Source organism: Amaranthus tricolor, chromosome 1, assembly GCF_026212465.1.
Source record: "Amaranthus tricolor cultivar Red isolate AtriRed21 chromosome 1, ASM2621246v1, whole genome shotgun sequence".
Taxonomy (NCBI): domain Eukaryota; kingdom Viridiplantae; phylum Streptophyta; class Magnoliopsida; order Caryophyllales; family Amaranthaceae; genus Amaranthus; species Amaranthus tricolor.
In genome coordinates, this window is record NC_080047.1 from 15849836 (window position 1) to 15876211 (window position 26376).

The window sequence follows — 26376 nt, forward strand, 5'->3', positions numbered from 1 at the left end:
AATAAAACACCACCTAAACCACAAAAGTAGTACATACTACTTTTAAATTCATCTTAATATAAACCCAAACTTACTCATGTTCAAATCACACTTTTTAACTCTTACACACTATATATTCTATCAATATATAACTTAATTTAAGTTAAGATTCATGAATATACCCAAAACTTTATGATTAAAGCAGTAAATGAGCAAGAAAGAGAAGCTCATAAAAATGGGGGAAGTTTGAAAGAGGCGAGCGTGGAGGACAGCAGCGGTTGCTGCGGCTGGCCGGCTGCCACAAATTGTTCGGCGGTGGCTGTGCACTGCTGTTGGTTGTAGCTGTGTGCGGTTGCTGTTGGCAGCTTCTTAGAATTGAGGAAGAGAGGTGAAGAAGAAAGAAAGAAAGAAGGGAAAGGAAGTAATGAGAAAGAACAAGGATTTGGGGCATTTTATTATTAGTTTTTTTCTTTCTCTTTTTCTTAATTCAACACCCTTACTCATCTATATAATTATATATTTACTTATAAGCCCTAATTACGAATACTTTTAATATGCTAGCAAAATTTTAAATTACAAGTATAAGTTTAATTTGAATATTTTTATTTGAGTAATTATAAATATACTCTTAATATAAATATGTAGGCATTCATATGCATATATAACTAATCAAATAAACTAATTCCAAAATTATTAAAATAAAAAGATCTCTAAAAGTCATTATTACAAATAAATAATGACGTAATAAAATGACGGGGTGTTACAGGTTTTGGATTGCTTCTGCTCTTTCAGTTTAATTTGACTTGTTGTTGCTTCTGTCTTTTAGATTGCTTACAGATCGTACCAGCCAAGAACGATTGGATAGCAAAGATCATTAGAATATACTGTAAAGATATTTTAGATTTCAATATGTGTAGAAGTTGTATTGTCCGTGTTGGGCGTTAGTAAGTGTGTATTAGATTTAGTTATGTTGACTATTCCAGGATCAAGAATCTGTTCAATTCTCCCTCGAGGGAGCAATTTCTTCCTAATTCTATTCCTCTTTACTGATTCTTCTTCCTAATCTAGACAATTAGGGTAAAACAAACATATAAATATCAGCAAATCAATTTGCTACCCAAATTCAACCCAAAGAGTACCAAAATTTTCTGAGCAAAATGAAAGCAGGAGGAAATGAAGTAAAATTAAACAGCAAATGAAGGAAATTGGAATCTTTATAACTGTAATATGAAATTACCCCGTAATTGAAAGCAAGTTTCTATATGGTTTCAGGAAAAACAATAATTCAAAAAAAGATGACACAATTTTTAGAATAAACCAGAATTTCGGTGCAAAATTAGAGCAAGAAAAATTGACATGCTCGAGTATTACCTGATTGCTGGAATTTGACCGGCCGGTGACAGGTTGCTGGATGTTTCTCGGTGCTGGTACTGGCCGCCGGAGGGAGAATGGTGGTGCACTTTAGAGGATGAGAGGATGAAAGGAAGAATGGTGGTGCAGAATTTCGATACCCAGATTAGGTTTAGGGCGATGAGAACGAAAGTGAATGTAATGGAATGTAATGGGCGGGATGTTTTCGCTGAATGATAATAGGCGGTTTTTTCAATTTTTTTGTTTGGGCGGTTTTTCTCTTCTTTTTTTTTGTTTTTTTGTTTTTTGACGCGTTTTGTTTGTTAAATTTCCACGTACGCGTCAAAAATAATCCGTCTAAAATTTCCGTATTTTTTAGATAGTTATTCAAGCGTCTAAAAACTTCATGTTTTGTTGTAGTGTAATGAAACCAATTTAAATACTCTTGCTTTACTTGAGTTAGACTTCTTTTTCATCTCTTGCCCTTATTTATCGATTGTTGTTATTTTGGAAATATCATAACTTTTTCGTTACAACTCTGAATTTGACGTTTGACTCGTCGATTCGAAGCTAATAAACTCAATTTAAATATTCTTGCTTTACTTAGGTTAGACTCCTTTTTTATCTCTTGCCCTTATTTCTTCCTCGGCTTTGATCTTTGCTTCCTATAAACCTCTGGGATATTAGGCAACATTTCTCTAATATGATTTAAGGCTCAAAAATAGGTGATCAATCTTCAAAAACGATCAACAAACATGCTACTCTACAAAAGGCCGTCAAAACCAACCAAAGCATTTGGAATGCACATAAACCAATGAATAACCAATCAATTTTATGCCCAAATAAAAAGATAAAAACGAGATTTATAAAATATTTTATTATCATCTTTAAAACATGCTTTCACAAATAGGAAAAAGAGAATGACATATAATAGTTTAAAAATAAAATCTTTAACCTTCATGCGCATTAATTATCTAATTGAGAGGATGATACATAGCTCAAGGGCTATATCTTTCTCAAGTGAAGCTAACCAATACTTCAATGACAATTCGCCTCCCAATTGGCTCTGCTTACAATATAATATCATGGAGGATGGAATTATGGTATTTTAAGTATCACTCTTCATAACAAATTAACAAAGACAATTACTTCGGTAACCAAAATATAAGTTTTCATATCAAGAAATTCAAGCATTGATAGTATCGCACATAATAGAAAATGAAGCTGGTCAGTCCCTTTTGAAGGGAGGCACTATCCATTCACTTGTAGCTCTGTTGTTGGGTACCAATCACCAACAGGTACTAAGATCACTAAATGAGTTTCTTTACGAAGTCGCCTCCTAAACCGAATAACAATATTTGTTACTAACACTAACTGGATCGAGTGCATTGCATCATTTATGACTCGACCTAAGAACCCGTTGCATCTCCCTTAAAGATCAAACTTAAGGAAAGTTGAATTCCAAAATAGATCAGAACCTAATATTATCCATAATTCAGTAATTCATTTCTTGATCATTGTAATTTATTCTGTAATGCCAATATCATATTTATAAAATAATAAATGTGGTTTCTAAGAAGCGAGTTTGCTGTTTCAGCTTCACTTAGTTTTTTTTATTGCACTCTCTCTTTTTGAGGATCTTTTACGAGCCGAGGAAATCTTTAGCCGCATGCATTGTCCTTTATGTATATGAGTTGTTGTCTTTCTTTCATCTCCAAACGTTAATCATAGTTCCTATGGCGAGATATACTTAAATATAATAATGATGATTAGTCATGTGATTACTTAAATAAATCATATGCAAAGATAAATGTACTCCTAGAGCCCTAGTCCTACTCCTACCTCGTGCTAGTGTTTACACCCAACTAACGAATTCTGCCAATCTCGCTCGCATCCCACGTGGAAAACCTCATCCTTGTTTTTTCTGTCTAGCTATGTTAGACTGGAGTGTGACTGAGGACCCCATCAGTATTTAGTACCACTCAACTTTTATTGACAGTAATAAAACTTGTACTCTATTTAATTTTCTTATATAAAATATAATGTTAATTTTAAAAAAATATTATATAAAGATGAATAATAATAAGATAGATTCAAAGATATTATTTTATTAAATAATATTAATAAAATTAGTGAAGATAATATGAAGACTATTAGCATTTATAAAATATTAAATAAAGTTAATCAAAAAATATATGAAAATCATAATTACTAAAAAAATGTTTAAATAAAGCTAAAGTGAAATATGTGGCCACATATTATAAAATGTTTAAATAATGTTAATAAAAAATATGTGGGGATTATAAGTATTGAAAATGTTATAATTAGGATGAATAAACTTAATTATGTCTAAAACATTTGATATAAATAAAAAGATTTTACAAATTATAACGAAAGATTAAAACGGAACAAAGAGAGTAGCTAATCGCTAACGTTTTACAAATTATATATAAAAAAGGTTACTCCTAGGTCTTGTGTCACCTTGATCGAATTTGTTCTAATTCTCATTTTTAATGTATGTGTTATTTAATATGCTACATATAGAGATAATTACTACTGATTAAGTTTTTTTAAAAATGTATCAATAGTTTTAGCCAAAATTTTTTAAGTTTCTATAGATGATATTATAAAATGTGGATGCAAATTTAAAAAATATAGACATTTTAATGAAAAATTATAGCAATGTAAAAAAAATAAACTAAAATAAAAAGTATTTCGAATTTAAAGGGACATAAAGATTAGTATCCCTATCATCACTTATCAATCATACCGTCATCATACATATAATCTCCTTCATTATTTTATTCACGCATTTTAAATATTTTAACCAAAACCATAACATTTTTAAGAAAGCATATCCTTATTTCTTTTGAAAGTTGTACTTTTAATTTTCATGCTACTCAATGCATCTTTTTTATCTTAAATATTTTTTAATGTGCATAATAAAATTTATAAAAATATGCATAAAGATGTATTAAAAAAGACGTTATTTTATACATTCGAGAAATATTGTAAAACAAAATTAATTAATGAATGATGTGTTTATTATTTTTTTTATTGCACGGTGGGCTGAAGGAATAAAAGAGTAGATGAGATTCAAACTCATAACGACGAAATAATTATCATTCCAACTAAAACAAGAATTCATTTTCAAATAGTGTTAGCATACCAATTAATTAAAAACAAAGGATAATATAATAATTAATACTTAAATGCAATTAAAAAAAGTATATTCCTTTTTTTGTGGAAAAATCAAATAAATTAGCTCTTACTCTTACCCAATTGTGTGGTGTATAGTGTGTATTGCATACAGTCACTTAAGCAGCACAAGCCATTAAGTCTTCTTCCTTAAATGCTTGTATTTCCTTTCTCTTCTAACATTTTTCCATCAAATTCTCAATAAACAAATTGTTCATTCATCAAATTCCTCTAAAATTTGAGAATTGCCAAACGCAGAAGTCACTTTTCAATTTTACCCATCACCAGTTCTTGTCTTCCAGATCGTTCTCCGGGTTTGCTTTGCCCCTTAAAATTGTATTTAACAATCTTAAACCACATTTCATTTCAATAATTCTCTTTAATTTTGCTTGCTCTTTTCATTGGGTAATCCATTTGTAACTTTTTAAGTATAATTTATTGCTTTTTCTTTGTAATTTTCGCATATTATTTGTATGCTAAATTGGTTTAAAAAGTTGTTCGGAGTTCTGACTGTAATTTGGATTTCTGGTTTCAAAATTTTCCGTTAATACCTGTTTGTGTTCATGAATTTTAAAATTGGAGAAATTCTGTGTGGCGCTTTTTTTTAATTTTTTTTTTATCGGGGGAAGGGTTGATTGAAGCAATTCCCAAAATTCTAGGAGAAAAAAAAATTCCTATTTGTTTTTTTTTAAAATAACCCTTTTGTTAGATTGTTGATTCTATTATTTTTTTCAATATAGTCTGACTTTTTAATTCCAAAAAATATGTATAGTTTGACTTTAAGATTTTTAATTGTGCAGGAGAAATAGAGAAGTTTAGATATGGCAAGTGGGATAATTCAAGCTCCAATTTGTCATGTTAAGAACAAGAATTTCGAACTGGGTTTTGTAAAAGATGTGGATTTTGTGAAGATTTCGAATGTCAAGAGGGTCCACAAGTCTCCAAGAAGTAAATTCTGTATCAATAACAGTTCAAACCCAGGATCTGATATTGCTGAGCTTCAACCGGCTTCAGAAGGGAGCAGTTTGCTGGGTAAAGTAATTAGATTATTTGATAATAGTGTATGCTAGTCATCATCATATCATGATCATCATACCATGTATATCTCGCTTACAGACCCTATGATCAGGCTCTAAAAGTTACGCAAGTCGTCATCGTCACTATCATCAATGTATACTTCCTTTTTAATAGTTGCTACAGTTACTATAGTAACTACTATTTAGCAACCGATCTTATTTGGCATATAATTCTCTAAATATAATGTAAAACATATAAAACATAGTCAAGTGGATCTTATTTGATTCGTTTTAATACATATTTTCATAATATTAACTTTGTAAAATTTTTTATCATATGAAATTGAAGATTTTAAAGATTAAAATTGTGCATTAAATTAGCATAAAAAACAGAAATGTAGCAACAATTAAAAACTAGAGGAAATATATGTATCCTACTTATAGAAGCTCTGTTAAATACTAGAGATGGCAATGATATTCACTATAATTTTTTATGAAATGTGCTGTGTTATTTCCATGTTTTTTTTTTTTTTTTTTACAATTTCATCACTTAATACAGACAACTAAATGGACTTATATTTACTTTTTGACCCTACGTATATTGTTCAATTTGGCAGACTTGATCTTGTGATATAATTTGCCAATTCATGCCTATAGGCTCCACCAAATGAGAACTTGATTCAAATAAATTATACTGTTACCTTGGTAGATTGTCTATCTGATTTCTGTGAATACACTTTTTTGTCTCTACACTAATGCAGTATATGAAGTATGAATTGGTACTGTAAATAAGCATGGTTCTTAGGAACAATTGCGAGCTATCGACTTTCAATACCGGCACTTGCGAACAACCACCTTATGTAGTTTTTTAAAATACGACCACTTTATATCTTATTTTCATTGAGCAATACTACCATATGGGTGGTTGTGTTAAACTTAAATTATACTATGATGGTGGTTTTACTAATGAAAAATTTGATGTAAGGTGGTTGTATGTGTTAAAGTTATATGAGGTGATTTCTCACAAGTATGCCTATTTGGAAGGTGGTTGTGATAAAATTCTTATGCTTATCAATGGTGTTATATATATGCGACATGTGTGTATACAGTGGGTAGGAGGAAAAGTGTGCATTGCTAACCTCTTCCGCTACATTCTAGGACGATGAAAGAAACAAATTAGGCCTGATTTTTTTAAAAATAAACTTTTACATGGTCATGAACCTCCCACATAGGCAAAAGTATGGAAGGGAAAGGGAGGAAATTTACGGATGGTTAATAAAGTGCTCTTCCTTTTCCTATGTTTCATCTACGCTCCCATTGCCTATTATTATGTTACGTAGTCGACTTTTTTGACATTAACATAATGTTCTACAATGGAGAACCTAATATTTAAATTCAAGACTTCATTTTCTTTCTGCAATGCTATTATAGCTGATCTGTATCAATTTTTATGCAGTACCTCGGCAAAAGTATTGTGAATTCCCGTATAAAACTGTGAGGAGGAAGACATGCACAGTAATGGTAGGAAATGTGGCCATTGGGAGTGAACACCCGATCAGGATACAAACAATGACGACAACAGATACAAAAGATATTGCTGCAACAGTTGAACAGGTTTGGTGCTATACTCACTCCATTTGTTCTGTATTTGGAGATGACCATTTATGGATTTAAAGATAGTATCAGCTTGAAAGGCAATACCCTTGGCTAGGTGTACATAGAGTGAAAATTTGTTCTGCTTGAAATAGTAAAGTAATGCGACACATGTTCTTGCTGAGATGATAAGGTAGTACTAGTAAAAATATAGTTTTATAGCTGATGAAAAATTCTTATCATGTAAATATGTCCATCTTATTGTCTTTTCATAACTGTTAATGTCCTCAATTTACGTCTTGAGCTCGCTAAACATATTTTTTGTCAGCTATTCCCAAAAATTATGTTGATAAATATATTTTTCAATTGTGGCATCTAAAGGTATTTATCAACATTTGGCATTAGAGAAGATCTATAAGCTATTAATTGGAGTAGTATCTTTAACATTCTTCACATATTCTACCATTGAGTTTATTCATATTGTTCCAAAACTTGAATTAGATGCTTATGAAAAACTCGGTTCCTTTATTGCCGCATTCTTTTTTATATCAAAGAATATTCTGATTATATTGTCTTTTGTTTTGCTCTTGTTTAAGATTTTGTTTGAAACATCTATCTTGGTAATTGCAAAAACATTCCAGTACCCTAACGGCCCGTTAAGTTAGTGGTATTAAATGGTTGTAATGAGAATGATTTATAGTGTAAACTTTCATCAGAAGTTTCATATCATTCCCATGGTAATAAAACTTTGTTCACAAAAATATTGTTTTGTTTACAAATTTCCATTACCACCTAATACTACCCCTCCCAATGGTAATGCATTGGAATGAATTTTATGAAGAAAATGAGATGATTGAAGTTGGACAAGCATGACCATCAAGGTAGCCAAGAGATTTTTTCAACCTAAACTACACTAGTTTTTCATTCCCATTACCACCGTTTATTACCACCTACCAAATGGGCCGTACTACCTTTGGGTTTGGTTGTACGCAATCTTATCCTTGTAATAATAAAGAGGATGCTTCTGATTGACCATTGATAGCAGACCCCAACTTTACTTAAATTAATAAGACATGCACATGTTTTAATGACCTATTTTACTATACTCCATCATAGTCGAAAATCAACAAATTATAATTTTTATATCTCCGTCAAGAATGGCCATTAATATTGAATATTAAGTACAACTGCACAAAGCACAATTGCAAATTGCATCTAGCCTCCATTGTAAAACTTTGATTAATCTGTTGGTTGCAATGTCTCCCTAGCGATACCCGCCAGGCTGCCACCAGCCTGTATATGTAATCATGGGAAAGAATGCAATTTCAATTTTAGTACCCAATGACATGGAAAGCTTAAGAGCTTGATAGACATATACAAAACGAAGGCAATTGCTATTAGTTGGATTTTTGGTGATAGTTTTTAAGCCGGTCTTTTTCCCTTACTTTTACTGGCAGGTCATGAAAATTGCTGACAGTGGAGCAGATATTGTTCGAATAACTGTACAAGGAAAGAAAGAGGCAGATGCTTGTTTTGAAATTAAGAATACACTAGTTCAGAAAAAGTAGAGCTTCAAAATTTTCTCATTACATGTGGTTATGTAGTCTTTTCGGTTTTAGATCCACCATTTAGTTTCTTCCATAGTTACGCCCTCTTGGGTTACTTATTTATCCAGTCACTGATTGAGTTTCGATTTTGTTTTTGCAGCTATAATATTCCCCTAGTGGCCGATATTCATTTTGCTCCTTCTGTTGCTATGCGTGTTGCTGAATGCTTCGAAAAAATCCGTGTTAATCCAGGAAACTTTGGTATTTGCTCAATTTTGGCTGTCAATTTTCGCTTTTGCTAGACCTTTACCTTGGATTAAATGATATGCTTTGTTGCAGCTGATCGGAGGGCTCAGTTTGAGAAGCTAGAGTACACAGAGGATGATTATCAGAAGGAACTTGAGCACATAGAGCAGGTATACCCCCATGCATTTTCTTCCTAACACATGTGCGGTTGAAGAGATTGAGAATAACAGAGGGGAACTTTTGTTTCCTAGTTGATGAAAACCTTGTATAGTTATACTGAAATCATGAAAATTTTACTTGAAACGTCATTCTTAGTGTCATTGTCAATTCTGTTATGTTATGAATTAAGCTGAAAAACAACATAACCGACAAATTAGGAAACGGAAGGAAGAAAATTTTTGTGATGGGATTTTTCGAAAAATGACATAGAAAAGTTGACATAGGACATGTAAACTAGAAATTAAACTTGGAAGAAAGTAGAGAAGTGATCAATGATTAGATCCAATTTAATTAGGCTTCATGCATATGAATCCACCGCAACTAATCTTCCCTATTGTTATGATTAACTGATATAGTGACAAGGGTTACAAATACATTGTACATAGGTCGAGATTTGTGAAAGATGCTTTTGAGGGACAGCATGAGGCTTTGAAAAACAACTCAACTCTAGGGACAATTGTGATCTATCTAATAATCAATATCGTCGTTAGTAGAATTTTTTGCTCATAGATTATTTGTAGGTTGTTGAAACTTGAAACCTTAGTGTTAGGGCCATTATTTTATATGATTTTTTGGCTTCGTTTTTTTTTAAAAAGTGTCATCTCCTCAGGATAGTTTGTTCTTTAGGATATTTGTTTGTTATCATATTTTTCAAAACATAACATTCTGATTTCATGCTAGTTTATGAAAAGCACCATAATGCATTGACTCCATCTTCCTTCATCGGTATCATAACAGGTTTTTACTCCATTGGTGGAAAAATGTAAGAAGTATGGTAGGGCAATGCGTATTGGGACAAACCATGGAAGTCTCTCTGATCGTATAATGAGCTATTATGGAGATTCTCCTCGTGGAATGGTAGAAAACCCTTGATTCTGCTGTAGTTATTGACTTTCAATATTAAGCTGTATCATGTTTTATGTTGAAGTTAACCACATTTATCTCTTGAACTGTTCTTCGACTTCCATCTATAACTTCGAAACAGGTCGAATCTGCTTTTGAATTTGCAAGAATATGCCGGAAATTAGACTACCATAATTTTGTCTTTTCCATGAAAGCGAGTAATCCAGTTGTCATGGTTCAAGCATATCGGTTATTGGTTGCGGAAATGTATTTGCAAGGATGGGATTATCCTCTGCACTTGGGAGTCACTGAAGCTGGCGAAGGTGAAGATGGACGGATGAAATCTGCGATTGGAATTGGGACCCTTCTTCAGGTAGACTGATTTTTCTGATAGTTATTTGCTGCTTTTTTCCCACAAAATGACTAATTACCGAGCAAGTATGTTTAGTAATTTTGATGGATTAATTAATTGTTTGACTCAATGAACTTTTTAAAGTGCTTATTCACCTCCATTAAGTCTGTTATTGAATGGAGGCACGTCAGCCTGTTCCTGTTTTGTACTTTTAGGGACATCATTCTGATTGACGAGGTTGTCTAGAATGTCACGTGGAGATGTGCATCATCTGTTCTTCCTTTAACATGGGACTTGTGCTATCTGTCTTGAAGTGTTGCTATGTGTATTTAATGTACTGTTTAGTTTGCTATGTTAATGAGGAAAATTTATATGTAACACAGTCAAGTAATCTTACGGCCCATTTGGTAACCGTAACTAAATTGTGGGAATGGTAATGAAATGTTGGTGTAATTATGTGGTATTAGGTGGTAAAAATTGTGAACAAAAAACTTTTTTATGATCAAACTTTTATTACCATGGTAATGACATGATACACATCATGAAAATTTACACATACAAATCATTCCCATTACCACTAATCGGTACCATTAACCAAACGGGCCGTTAATATTTTTAGTCTTAAAGTCATATCTATGATGAGTCTCATGAAATGCTATTTGTGTAGGACGGCTTGGGAGATACGATCAGGGTCTCTCTAACTGAACCACCGGAAGAGGAGATAGACCCTTGCAGAAGGTTGGCAAACCTTGGAACAAAAGCAGCTGAACTTCAGCAAGGAGTGGTAAGATCAATGGGCTTTATGGTTGTTCTATCAGATGATTGTAGAACGATTCTAAGTCCAAACATCATATGTTACCACGTGTCTTTTCATGTGACACATTCAATTATTTTTGCAGGCACCATTTGAAGAAAAGCATAGGCATTATTTTGACTTCCAACGTAGAATTGGTCAATTGCCAACACAGAAAGAGGTCCCCACAAGATTTCTTTGATTTCTTGTGACAATGTTGGGTTCTGTTTTTCTGTTTATCTGAATATATTATTCTTCCTGAACACAGGGTGAAGAAGTGGACTACAGAGGTGTGCTACACCGTGATGGTTCTGTTCTCATGACTGTTTCCCTGGATCAGTTGAAGGTGAAACTCTCTCATCAAATATATTTCTCTTTTTTGCTGTCCCTACTTATATTTTTTATATAGGTGAATTCTTTCATTATTTTAGCTTTTTTGATTATTTTATTAGAAGTCTTTCTCCATTCTGTCAAGGGGTTTATTTTGGATCACTTTTCATTAGCAGTATTAGTATATGCCATTTATCAGTTTTCTCTAATACTGTTGGACTATTCGTGAGCTATTCCATAGTTTTGTTCATATTTCATGATATTCTTCGTTTTTTTTCTGGATAAATTCATAAACTTTGATCCTCATTTTTTGAATTGTAAATATTTCACTAGAACTGTAAATATTTCACCAAAGTCTGTGATGACAATAAACATGTAGGGTGTATCCGTTTAGCCCTATGTGTCTTTCATACTCCCTCCTATTCTAATCAATTATCTCATCTGGTTTGGCACCAATTTTAATAAAATGGGGGGAGGGACCTCATGGGACCACATTGGAGGGGTGAGTAAGGGGAAAAGTAAGGGAAAAAGTGATAATTTATTGACAATCGTGTAATAGTTGGATCTGATGAGGGCTTAAGTTAGGGAAAAAAAAAAGTTTACCAAATAAGAAAATGAGACAGTTGATGTGAATATGCCTAAGTAAAAACTTGGACATTTGATTAGAAAGAGAGGAAATACTTTATTTCTTCCAAAAGTGGTTTTGCCGTTCTACCTAAAATTTCATTTGATTGAGACATAAAATATTTCATCATTTGTAATCCATGGCTTTACCCGTGTTAATGATTTTTCAGACACCTGAACTTCTGTACAAGTCACTAGCTGCAAAGCTTATCGTTGGCATGCCTTTTAAGGTACATTTTTTATACAATTTAAACTCTAATTACTTGGGGAAAACTAGTTGGCTCGGGTAACTGCATGGGTCCTTCTGTAAGTTCTGTTAGAAATTCCTGACAGAATTCACGTGAATTTAGGATTTGGCAACGGTAGATTCCATTATACTAAGGGAACTTCCACCAATAGATGATGCAGATGCTGTAAGTGGTCCTCTTTTATGCTGGTTCTCTCTTTCGGCATTTTGTTTATTCATTCAATTCAAGCAAGGTGTATTGCCTTGACATCAAATTATTTGAACACAAATGAATAACTTGGCCCACGTTACCTTATATGATCAGAGGCTAGCTCTCAAGAGATTAATCGATATAAGTATGGGAATAATTACCCCGTTGTCCGAGCAACTAACGAGACCCTTGCCTAATGCAATCGTCCTCGTTAACCTCAAGGAGCTCTCAACTGGTGCACACAAGCTTTTACCAGAAGGTGTTTTCTTTAGCAGTTTTGTGGTATTTGCTGATGCACATAATTTAAAGTTTCTATTTAAGAACATGATCATGTTTTTTTTTTTACAGGAACACGCTTGGTTGTGTCTCTGCGGGGTGATGAACCCTATGATGAACTTGATATTCTCAAAAACATAGATGCGACAATGATTCTGCACAAACTACCTTTTACCGAAGAAAAAGTCGGCAGGGTTCACGCTGGTCGAAGGTATCATCTTCTATTTTATTCTGTGGACTCCTGGCTCATGAGCTTTAGCTTTATCTAAAGGAAAAAGGCTATCTAAGGATAAAAACATACACGGAACTAATTTTTACTCATGCATAAACGAATAAAAACATTGTCAACAGGACCTTTTAAATTGTTAAATTTGTGAATGACCACCTTTATATTATATTTAATTATTTTTCCCAAACCACCCTATAAAAATAGTCACCTGGTATTGCCATCTTTCAATTTCATTTCCCGATTTCCACTAATTGGTAGTCAATTGATGGTGTTAGGAACAATAACATTTCATTACCCCAATGCTCTAAAGTGGCTCGCACCTAGGGTAGGGTTTGTGGGGTTGAATGTACGCAACCTTACTCTTGTTATAGACTTGTTAGTGTTAATAAAGAGGTTGTTTCCAATTTCCCCTAGGTAGTAAACATCATCTGCAACTTCACATAAATAAGAAGTGCACTTGATTTAAAGAGACATTTTGCTTAAAATTGTAAAATTTTTGCAAATTTTGCTTGACGTTCTAATGTATGAAACCCACTTTAATGAGAGAATGGGTGGATTGTGTTAATTGGTGTGGCCTAGAAACTTAATTCCCGGATAGTTAGAACAATCTGGTGCATCCCCTTTGTTTCTGTACATGGCTATTGTAATGCGTATCCTCAGTTACTCTAGTCTTTTACATAATATTTGTTTTGTGTATTTTGTTATAAGAGGTTAGTCAGCCAATTCAATCTCATATGTACTTAAATATGGCCAAGTCTCAATAGTGACATGCATTGAACAATTCGTTGAACTACTCCTACATGATATCTTCATCTTGAACAAGAATGTTATGTTGTTTATCCTTAACCATTTCAACCTACTAAGTAGGAGAGTCCTTTCTAGCCACTTGTTTCCTTTTGGCCATCCTATGAAGTCATTTCTCCCTTTCTCTTGAGTCCAATTTGTTGTATACCTAGTGAAAGTTAAAGAGGGTGGGTGTTTTGAATATCATAAACATATTTACTCCAATATTATTAAGCAACTCCCACCTAAGCAGAGTGTGAGGGGATTGGATACACCCGATCATACCTTTGTAGTAACAAAGAGGTTGTTTTTGATAAACCCCTTGTAGCTAACATCAATAACAACCTCACATAAATAAGCACATATGATTTAATGAGTCATTATATATTACCCATCATCTTCAGAAACATAAAAGGTTGTTTTAAATTATTGAAAAAAACATAAGAGATGTATATGCAGTTTTTGCAAATTATAAGGTGATGACTCGCAATCTTTCCTAAAAGAACAATAAATTTGAATTCGGTGACAATTCGTATCCAAAATGGTAGCATATTAATCTGAGATGGATGCCTAAAATACTCCAATTTTCCGTATATTTTTTGGAGATTCTTTTTCTACTCTTGAATTGATGTTTGTATTGAAGCTCAAAATGGGGTAATCATACAGATATTTGGACATTATACTTGGGTAAGGGTAGTTTTTGGAAAATTCGAACCCTTACCACTTTTTCATTACGATGATGATATGGGAATATTGATGATAGGCTTGGTTGTTCACTAACTGCAGGCTATTTGAGTACCTATCAGATAATTCTTTGAACTTCCCTGTAATACACCATATCCAGTTCCCCTCCGGGATTCACAGGTATTTTCCTATACAATTGCTTACCGAAAGCTATCATAACTTGATTCTACTTCTTAATATTTCTCCTCTCTCACTCTCTTGCTTGTTCCGCAGGGATGACTTGGTCATTCGTGCTGGTACCTATGCTGGAACCCTTCTCGTAGACGGGCTTGGAGATGGTATTTTTCTGGAAGCTCCCGACCAAGACTTTGAATTCCTTCGGAACACATCTTTCAACTTGCTTCAAGGTTGCAGAATGAGGAACACCAAAACGGTATATTTCGGAAAGAAAATAATTCTTTTAATGTTTATTAATTTTTGATAAGGGAAATCCCACGTGGTAACCTGAGGTTTTGTGTTTTGCACGTGATAACCAAAACTTTTAAAAAATCTACGCGGTAAACTTGAGGTTTACCAAATTGTTCCACCGTAACCTTTTTGCACATAAAACGTTAGTAAACATTAATTTCGAAGCTTTAAGGCTGTTGTACGCCTATTTATGGTGAGTCGTATAAATAAGCGTACAACCTTAAAGCTTCGAAATCAACGTTTGCTAACGTTTTATGTGCAAAAAGGTAACGGTGGAACAATTTGGTAACCTTAGGGTTACCGCGTGGATTTTTTTAAGGTTTTGGTTACCACGTGGAAAACCCAAAACCTCACGGTTACCACGTGGAATTTCCCTTTTGATAAAAATCTTTAGTTAGATTTGTGGCCAACATTGAATTCAAGAAAACTTATGTTTATGATCCTGATCCAGGAATATGTGTCATGCCCATCATGTGGGAGGACACTTTTTGACCTACAAGAAATAAGCGCACAAATAAGAGAGAAGACATCGCACTTACCCGGCGTTTCTGTAATATTCTGAAACTAATCACTTAAAATGATATTTCTATAACAAAATAAAATCAAGATTTAAGTAGCGTTGATGTCTCATTGATCGTTCTATTTTCTGGCAGATCGCAATCATGGGTTGCATTGTGAATGGTCCCGGAGAAATGGCTGATGCCGACTTCGGATATGTTGGTGGCTCTCCTGGGAAAATTGACCTCTATGTCGGCAAGGTTTGTCATTCTCTTAATATGGCCGTGGTTAAGGCTTACGAATATGGTGTAAATTTTGTTACTATGGTTCCATTTTAGAATGCTTACGAATTCGAGTCTCTAAATGACGTAATTTTTTAATTACGTGCAGACTGTGTTGAAGAGAGGCATTGCAATGGAGCAGGCCACAGACGCGTTGATTGACCTAATTAAAGAACATGGTCGATGGGTAGATCCTCCCATGGAAGAGTAGACTCGACCTTGATAGCAGAAAATTTTGTATATCGCTCACCGCAAAGTATTAGGATTAGGACCACATGGAAGGAACGCATCGATTGAAGTTTCAGTCCTGCTGAATGCAGACGCTATCGGTTTCGTATATAGATGCCACATTTTGAAGAAGGAACATTGAACGAGTATTATTCTTAGTTTTCCAAAAAAAAACTCGCACCATCTTATGGTAGTATAAGAATTCTTCCATGACAATTTATGGGCGTAATGGCGTAGTGCTTATCAGAAATGATTTGTATATGGCAGTGTAAAATTACAGATTCTAATAAAGTATCTGGACCTTTACAAACTGTTGTCAAGTAAATCCTCATATAGGAATAGGAGTATTGTTCAATCAATATCAATGCCTACTTAAAGAGATAGTGACGGGCCGGTTTTGGTATCGATTCTATGCGGTTTCGGCTCCTGTTGCACCAAAGTGAAACTTGATTCGGACTGCAAAGTTACAGTTTTGATTTCTTGGCGGTTCAGGAGGCAGTTTGCTTTTATATTTATTTTGCTTTAAATATTTTTGATAAAAATATAAAATTTTAAAATATGCGTGATAGATCTTTATCGAGTATTATCGAATTTCATTAATATTAATTGTTATTAAAATATTTTTTAAGAATATGAAAACAAATATTGTTAATAAGCAAATTACAAGAAATAATAAAGACAATTATTAAGAGAGGGGAAGTGAACTTGAATCTAGTATCTTGAAAGAATGCTAAGTGGCTTACGTATTTCAATGAAATTAAAGTCCACTTAGTTCTTGTCATTACCTTTTAATTGTAGTTGTTGGTCGTTTTTTTAATCCCATTTGTCATCTTTCTCGTTATTTTCTTTCGGTTTGATGTCTCTGCAACTACTCCTGATGATGTAGATTTATCCATCGTCATCCATGGATCATCATAACCTTGACTATCATCATTCTTTAGTTGTGTTTTTCTATTAGCTTGATCACAATTTTTTTTACAAACACATATTTGTATAGTATGTGGAGCAAGACAAGCTCTCTATTCATCGAGCATTGTCTTACTTTCATTGAAAGTAGATTCCAGCACAACCAATATTTTGGAAATTTACACATCTTGCACGACCTTCTTCGTGTTGCCGTGATCTCGTTGATGATTGTCAAGATCTAACTACGCAATAGGGTTGATGGTTTCTCTTCCTTTTTGTCAATTTCAATTGCATCTTCCAATTTATTTTCATAAATTTCTAAATCTTGATCGTACCCTTCAACGTAATTTAACTCATAGTTACTAACGGCGTTGAAGATCCCATCAACCTAGAATTAGTCTTTCTTTTGGATCTTGATTCCCCTAATAATTTTGCCCCATCACTAATTTTTTTGTGGCATTTTTCAAGAAGCTTGACATATTGGTAGTTGATATTGATGAATAATTAGAGAAATTAATTGACTAATGGAGGAGACTAATTGAGTAATTAAAAGAGTAATTGTGTAATTAAAAAGAATAATTAGAGAAAATAAGTAGAGTGTGGAATTGATGAATATATCTATATTTTTGGAAAAGCTCAAACGGCTAGTAATGGCATCAATGACTCTGGTCTTTAGAATGACTACATTAGGCAGTCAGCCGGTCTCCTATGAGACTCTTTGCGAGACGTCTCTCATGTCCAACCCATTAAATTTTAATGTCCACTTACTCTATCCTTAATGCTTACTTATACTATTCTTAATGTCTACTTACAATATACTTAATGCCCATCGAAAAAGTACTTAAAATGCCTATTTATAATATTCTTAATGCCTATCGAGAAACTTAGTCTATTAGCCTACTTACCATATTTTTAATATCTACTTACAATAGCTTCAATGTCTACTTACAATATACTTAATGCCCACCGCGTAAGTACATAAGTACTTACAATATTCTTAATGTCTACCGAGAAACTTACTCTATATTTTCCTTTTTGGGCCAGCCTAATTAAAGATGTCTCTCAAAGAGACCGTCTATCACAAAAATTTGTGTTAGGCAATTCCAATGAACTGTGTGGTTTTAGTTTCACGATTTGGCCCAGTTTGGTTCACCAGATTCGAACCGGTTCAAAACTAGTTCCAAATTATTCCAATTCTGATCAATTCACGGTGGGTTCAGTTCTGTAGTTACTGCCCCATGACCATCTCTATTAAGTGATATCGAAGCAAACTTTAAATCCACATATTATTTTTTGCTTAAACTATATGATTAGTATAGCATATGATAATTAGAAAGATTAGAATAACATATTTTAAAAGCGGAAAGTTCCACGTGGTAACTCTGAAATTTTGGGTTTTTTATATGATTACCAAAACTTTTAGAAAAATCCACGCGGTAACCCTAAGGTTTACCAAGTTGTTCCACCATGATTTTTTTGCATATAAAACATTAGCAAACGTTTATTTGAAAGCTTTAAGACTACTGTATGCCTATTTATGCGACTCACCATTTCAAATACCATCAGTTTTAACTTTTTCCCCCACAACATAAACCCTAACTCTATCATCTTTGGATTTGGGGGAAAATATGATTTGGATAAAAGATAGAGTTAGGGTTTATGTTTTGGGGAAAAAAGTTGAAATTGATGGCATTTGGAATAGTGAGTCACATAAATAGGCGTACAACAGTCTTAAAGCTTCGAAATTAACATTTGCTAACGTTTTATGTGCAAAAAGGTCACGGTGAAACAATTTGGTGAACCTCAGGGTTACCGCGCGGATTTTTTAAAAGTTTTGGTTACCATGTAGAAAACTCAAAACCTCAGGATCACCGTAGAATTTCTCTTTAAAAGTTAAATTGAATAGATAAATCAATAAAAATATTCAAATATAAAAACGATTTATTATTTTTAAAATATAACAATAATGTATATGTTGTAGAATATTATTTTATTAAATAAATTATCAACAATTAACATGAAATTCAAACTAGTAAATTCTGTATGTTACAAAAATTTAATTTTGGCTCACATAGTTACATATGTTGGTAGTATTGGAAAGCAGTTTTCAGGCAGTTATCTAGGCAGTTATCCCCATAGAGCAGTTATCATTGAGCAGTTATCCTTTGTCAGTTATTCTCATGTATATATATTAAACATACACTCCCTGTAATAAGAACAATATATAGAACTGAAATTTTCAGAAATAAAAACTCCATTATCATCAAATCTTCATGGTATCAGAGCCTTAGGGTTTAGATTCGGGAAGGCCTCATCATTTACCGTTTCTTACCTGCAAATGGCTGATTATCCAGAAGAACAAACACACAATAACCCAATGTCCTTGGAACAGTTGGAACAGATGTTCCAGATGTTTCAAAAACTTAACAAAACACATAACCAAACAGAAAATTCAACATCTGTCAAAATTTCAGAAAAACTCACATATCACAATTACACTAAATGGTGCAAATTGATGCACATAGCCATTGGAGGTCGAGGGCGGCTCAGCCACATCACTGCCGCTCCTTCAACCTCATCAGATCCCAATTACGCTCAATGGGAACAAAGAGACGCCATGGTCATATCATGGATAATTGAAAATATAGATGGAGAGATTGTCAATCAGTTCCTAGACTATACGACAGCACAGAGTCTATGGCTAGGAATCGAAAGCCTCTTGGGATATGGAAGGGATGAACTTCAAATTTTTGATCTCAGTTCCAAGGCAGCGACAATGAAACAAGGCAATGACGCTATTGAAACTTACTATGGTAAACTAAACATGCTGTGGAAAAAGATTGACCGGAGAATGCCAAACCCGATGAAATTGTAACACCCTCAGAATAGGTCGAACTTTTGAAAACACCTTTAATGAAAACATGAACCAAAACCTACTCATGGGAGTGTTACCGCCACATCTATTTCTAATAAAATAGATGTAAGGCTTAACGACTAAGAAATAACTTAATAACTTTAAATCCAAAAGAGGGTTTACAACATAAGAGAAGACTGAAACGCAATCTATGTCCATATAAAATTTAAACAACTTAAGGTAAAATTTAAACTGAAATACGACTCTAGTAAAAGCTATATTTCTAAGTGATCCTCACTCCGCGATTCCCATGCAATCAATAACCTGCAACATAAGAATGCAAGAAAAACAAGGGAAAAACTCCCGAAATCAGAAAAATTGAGTAATTCCAACTCCATCCCGTAAGACGATTAAGTTTGAAAATGATTTAAGAAAATAAAATATAATCAAATTGAAAACAATTTTAGAAAATAATATATAGCTGAGTTTAAAAGAAAAACAATTTCAGAAAACAATATGTATAATATCACATAAACCAATTTATTAATTTGATATTTAATAATGACAAACACATAATTAATTTTTAATTTGAGGGAACGAGAACGCCAGTAGGCCGAGGCTTTACCCCTATACCTACTTCATCAAGAGGTCGTCACCCCAAATAATTCAAGGCCAGCAGAGTAGTCTCAGGGAACCCTAGTGTGCACACCCCTTCTACTTGGATCACAACAAATAGAAGGAAGACCAAACATCGTATCAAGTATCAGAAATAATAATACCTGTCGGCAGCTATACTAACCAAACAGGGCAACCTGTTCATCACCCTTATACTTGGATCACAACAAATATAAGAGCTTCATTTCCCTCGTGTTACACTTTACGTGATTTAATATATTTTAATAATTAGTCGCGTGCACACAAACATATAATCAAGCATACATTATACAATTTATATTTTATGATCATAAATTTTTCCCAATAAATATATATCTCAGGAATATCCAACTGAAATCTCATTTTCCAAATCACCATTCTAACATCAATTGGTGGCAATAGGAATTAATATCATAAATAGTTCTCTTCCAATTTAAATCGTATCTAATTTCGTTATCAAAATAATAATATAAAATTTATCGAAATAAAAATTATAAATTCAAGTTTGACCAAAGAAATAATAGTAAATATAATTTGAGAATATATAAAACATAACATCATATAAAATAATGTCATATAAAATCATGCATCCTATCTAAACACCTTAATTATCACTTAGCACATAATACTAACGGGATAGTCCTAATTAGATGGACATTGAGAATTACCTTGTCACGCGATCCTAGACAACGTACGCTCCTAATAATCCCTGTCTACGAATCCGCTGTCTTTAATATCGAAAACTTGTGTTTTCTTGACTGAATTTTAAGCAATTGGAAAATGGAGGAAGTACTTTGTAGGAGAAAAAAAGGAAATGTGAGTAATAATGTGAATGAATTAAGGGTAATTGGTTTAATTTATAAGAGGTAAGTGAGGTTGGTTATAAGGTTTAGAGGGAGGAGTGGGAAGTTATTGTTAATGGGGAGTTATGTTTTTTTTTTTGTTTTTTTTTTCTGAAATTTATTTATTATTATTATTATTGTTATTTTAAAAAAAACGGTTGTTACAGAAATGCTCACAAGACATAACCGAGTTTAATAGATACATACAAAGACAACGACTTTACCAATTCCTCACTGGAATTCATGATAACCTTGACAAAGAAAGAAGAGAAATACTCAACAGTGACCCCTTACCGACGGTGGAGATAGCTTACGCTACAATCAGACGAGAAATAGCACGCCGGCGGATTATGAATGGCGTCTCATCACTGGGAACAAATCCCTCAGAGATTGGATCGGGTTTGGCCACAAGAAACAAACCCTTCCAGAAAGGCCGAGAAGAAGATGACCGGAGTAAACTCCGATGTACTCATTGTGGTGGTTCACGGCATACTAGGGAAGGATGCTTCAAGATTGTGGGATACCCTGAGTGGTGGGATGATCTACAGAAACGGCGGGCCGCCACCAAGGCACCGGCAAGCCGGACCGGCGGCAAGGCCCACCTAATTACTGCTGATCAACCCAACTCTTCATGCAGCAAATCAGGTAAAGGGGAAGGAGAAACAGTAATCACAAGAGAGGTGGGCTACAATGGCGAAAATCAGAAAGATGAGGAGAGAGAAAGTCCAGCCGTCAAGGAGGAAGAGAGAAAGGGGGACACCAAAACCCTTAACCTCAACCCTATTTATAACCCAGCAAACCCTTCTCCCCTTACAAACCCGTTCAGCCCAACTAAGCAGCCCAATACCAATTCTAGCCCACATCACCAAATCTCCACAAGTCTTCTTAGCCATAACCGTCGATCTCAATGGATATTTGACCGTGGGGCGACCGATACGATGACCTTCGATCCTAGTGATTTTCTATCCACCCATCCTACTACCCGAACACATATCCAAACGGCCAATGGGGAGTGTGTACCGGCTACCCAAGCTGGAGCAGTCAATATTTCTCCCTCTCTTCATCTTAAAAATTGTTTATTAATTCCCAGCCTGTCTCATAAATTATTATCCGTTAGTCAGCTAACCAAGGACTTAAACTGTACTGTGCTTTTAACCTCTGAAAATTGTATTGTACAGGATGCTCAGACGGGGACGATCATTGGGCGTGGTACTGAACGAGGTGGACTATACTACGTCGATGAGGTGATTCAAAAGAGTGGTGCAATGCTTGTTCATGGATCTCCTGCTCACCAATTGCAGACTTGGCATCGTCGTTTAGGTCATCTATCCTTAGGTTATCTAAAACATCTTTTTCCTTCGCTTCATAGTTGTACTGAATCTCTAGATTGTGAAACTTGTGTATTGGCTAAGAGTCATAAACGTTCTTATTTTCCTAGTAATACTCGTGCCCCTAACCCATTTGATGTAGTGCATTCTGATGTATGGGGCCCAGCCCCACATACTGACTCTCATGGTTTTTCATACTTTGTGTTATTTATTGATGATTTTTCTCGCATGTGCTGGGTGTATTTTTTAAAGCACAAATCTGAGGTTTTTGATGTCTTTGTCAAATTCTATAACATGATTCTCACTCAGTTCCATGCAAAACCTAAAATCCTTCGCTCAGATAATGGTGGTGAATATACCTCTCTTGCAATGAAACAGTTTTTTCTTGAACATGGTCTTATTCATCAAACATCCTGCCCCGACACTCCTCAACAAAATGGGGTTGCTGAACGAAAAAACCGTACCCTTCTTGACATGGCACGGGCTCTCATGTTTGACACTCATGTACCTGTCCATTTTTGGCCTGAGGCTATTGCTACCGCTACCTATCTCACAAACCGACTTCCCACAAAAATCCTCAAATTCCAGACCCCTCTTGCAACACTCAATAACTTTACTCCTGTTCCCTCCTCTCACTCTCTTCCTCCTCGAATATTTGGGTGTGTTGTGTATGTTCATCTTCCATCTAGAGTCCGAACAAAGTTTGAACCTCGGGCAGTGAGATGTGTGTTTATTGGGTATGGCACTACTAAAAAAGGCTATCGCTGTTATGACCCTGTCCATCACAGACTTTATACCACCATGGATTGTGACTTTTTTGAACACTCTCCCTACTACACCCAACCTCGATCTCAGGGGGAGATTATGAGTGAGGATCTCAGCTGGTTGACTCATCCCTTGGCTGACAGTCGAGCTCCCAAAGAGCAAGTAGGCACTACAACCGATATTGCCACTGACATTGTTCCTGAATCACCTCCTCAGACTACCGCTCCAGTCCCTGAGCATGAGCATCCGGCCGAACAAGAGGTAACACCAAGTCCTACTGCTCCTTTCATTCCTGACTATAGTGTGCCAAGTAGTGTTGTTGTGCCCAGGAAATATAATTTGCCACCTCGAAGTACAAGAGGAATGCCCCCTAAGCGGTATGATCCTGAGTATGAATCCCAAAGATCCCGATATCCTATTGATAGACCAGATGATGAACAACTATCACATATCGCTGTTGCCTTCAACGCATCCCTTTATTCCAGTACCATTCCGAAAACCACTGAAAAAGCCCTTCAAGAACCAAAGTGGAAGCATGCTATGGACGAAGAGATCATGGCTCTCCAAAAAACAAAACGTGGGAGAAATGCAGATTACCAAGTGATAAGAAGACGGTTGGCTGTAAATGGGTCTTTTCAGTCAAGTATCATGCTGATGGAACCATTGAGCGGTATAAAGCAAGACTTGTTGCTAAAGGGTACACACAAACTTACGGGGTAGACTACTCAGAAACATTCTCACCTGTCGCTAAAATTGACACCATTCGAGTCCTCTTCTCTGTAGCAGCAAATAAAGAGTGGCATTTGTTCTAATTTGATGTAAAAAACGCCTTCTTACATGGAGAGATTGAAGAAGAGGTATACATGAAGCCACCACCCGGGTATTCAGATAAGTTCAGTCAAGGAGAGGGGTGTAGACTTAAAAGAGCACTATACGGCTTGAAACAATCCCCTAGAGCATGGTTTGGGAGATTCACTACAGCAATGAAGAGATTTGGTTACAAACAGAGCAACTCAGACCATACTCTATTCCTCAGGCGAAGTGGAAACCAAATTACATGTCTCGTGATCTATGTAGATGATATGGTGATTACTGGAAACGACTCCAAGGAAATTGATCGCCTCAGGAGCAAATTATTCCAAGAATTTGAGATGAAAGATTTGGGACAACTGAAATACTTCCTTGGAATAGAAGTTTTGAGATCAAAGAAGGGGATAGTTATCAATTAGAGAAAGTGCATCCTAGATCTCTTAGCAGAAACAGGCATGTTAGACTGCAAGCCAGCAGCTAATCCTATGGTTGCTAATCATGGTCTACAAATCGTTGAAGGGGCAGAAGCGGCAGATCAAGATCGTTATAGACGGATGGTGGGAAAACTGATCTACCTATCCCACACGAGACCAGATATTGCTTATGCAGTAGGGATTGTAAGCAAGTTCATGCATCGACCTCAAGTGGAACACATGGCAGTGGTCTTGAAGATCCTGAGATACTTAAAGGGAACCAGTAATAAAGGAGTCTTCTACTTAAAGAACAATAATTTTGATCTCATTGGTTACACAGATGCTGATTGGGCTGGTGATAGGGACGACAGGAAGTCCACCTCAGGGTACTTCACTCTTGTAGGAGGTAATCTAGTCACTTGGAAGAGTAAGAAACAAAAGGTGGTCGCTTTGTCCAGTGCTGAAGCAGAATTCAGAGGGATAGCAAAAGGAGTTACAGAGATTCTATGGATCAGGAAACTTCTAGGAGAGCTGGGCTTTCACCAGGCACAGGCGAGTCTTCTATATTGTGACAACAAAGCAGCAATAAGCATCTCCGAGAATCCAGTCCAACATGATCGAACGAAACATGTAGAGATCGATCGACACTTTATCAAAGAGAAGCTAGAAAGCAAGGTCATCCGTATTCCTTTTATTAGATCTAAAGACCAACTAGCCGACATTCTTACAAAAGCAGTTTCATCACAGGTTTTCAATAGCACCTTATGCAAGTTAGGCATCGGTGATCCCACGACCTAACTTGAGGGGGAGTATTGGAAAGCAGTTTTCAGGCAGTTATCCCCATAGAGCAGTTATCATTGAGCAGTTATCATTTTTCAGTTATTCTCATGTATATATATTAAACATACACTCCCTGTAATAAGAACAATATATAGAACTAAAATTTTCAGAAATAAAAACTCCATTATCATCAAATCTTCAGGTAGGAGTTTGTGTTTATAAAAATGAAGTACTACTATTAGTATTGTTTTTTTCTTTTTGAAATTTTTGGCATAATATTGATGATGCAAGAAAATGCAACTTGCGAGAGTGGGAAGTTTGGGACTTGGTGACAACATTGTTTATATGATTGTTAAATGCAAGTAAGATGAAGTGAATGGCGTGAATTGAAAGACAAATAAACACTTTAGGGACACATTTTGAGGTAACACAATAAATCAGTTGATCTCGAGGTAAGTATATATATTACAATTATAATAATACAAAATATAAATTACAAGTGGAATTTGTATTTTTCTTTTGTTGATGGTTAAATAAAACTTACAAAATAACAATATGTAAAACTTGAAGATGATCTTTATAACGACAACCGTTATCCGGAATCTTGATACTTGTTGTAGGCATGTAATCACTTTCCTTTTGTTATATTTCCCCACAAAGGTACTTGAGTTTTGACTTGGAAATTCACGAGATACAAACAACACAACATACCCTTAGTACTTAGGGTATGTCACTTAATGACAATGTGTTTGGTGAATTATAAACTTTGGAAATTCTATCAGGTTGCATTTGGCAACATGTATTTCATTTCAAATCGTAGATTTTAATTATGAATTCATAATGAAGAATTTGAGGATGACAAGGTTTGCTCAAATTCTTTTTGTTTAATCATTTTTATAACCATGGTGGATTTGACTCAAATCCAAATTTGAATATTCTTTATTTGCTAAACACTCAAATCTCTATTTTCATATGAAACCCTCATTTTCAAACATAGCATCTTATAACTTTTTTTAAAAGAACACAAGTAAGAGAAAAAGTAAGGATATG

General features: G+C 34.7%; 1 protein-coding gene across 3 annotated transcripts; it reads left to right on the forward strand.

Annotated features, from left to right (window-relative positions):
- The first annotated feature begins 4613 nt into the window (after positions 1-4613).
- LOC130805831 (4-hydroxy-3-methylbut-2-en-1-yl diphosphate synthase (ferredoxin), chloroplastic) lies at positions 4614-16284 on the forward strand. Of its 3 annotated transcripts, none has more exons than XM_057670630.1 (20): positions 4614-4932; positions 5328-5559; positions 7000-7157; positions 8594-8700; positions 8844-8944; positions 9023-9099; positions 9887-10006; positions 10134-10364; positions 11011-11127; positions 11243-11317; positions 11405-11482; positions 12261-12320; positions 12441-12503; positions 12642-12786; positions 12876-13014; positions 14602-14679; positions 14773-14932; positions 15419-15517; positions 15621-15725; positions 15856-16284. In XM_057670630.1, exons 2-20 carry the CDS (start codon positions 5349-5351, stop codon positions 15955-15957), a joined length of 2226 nt encoding a protein of 741 aa, XP_057526613.1. In that variant the 5' UTR covers positions 4614-4932; positions 5328-5348; the 3' UTR covers positions 15958-16284. The 3 variants fall into 3 exon arrangements, with proteins under 3 accessions (XP_057526613.1, XP_057526605.1, XP_057526622.1); XM_057670622.1 differs by having other exon boundaries at positions 4614-4863; XM_057670639.1 differs by having other exon boundaries at positions 4614-4841.
- The last annotated feature ends 10092 nt before the right edge of the window (positions 16285-26376 follow it).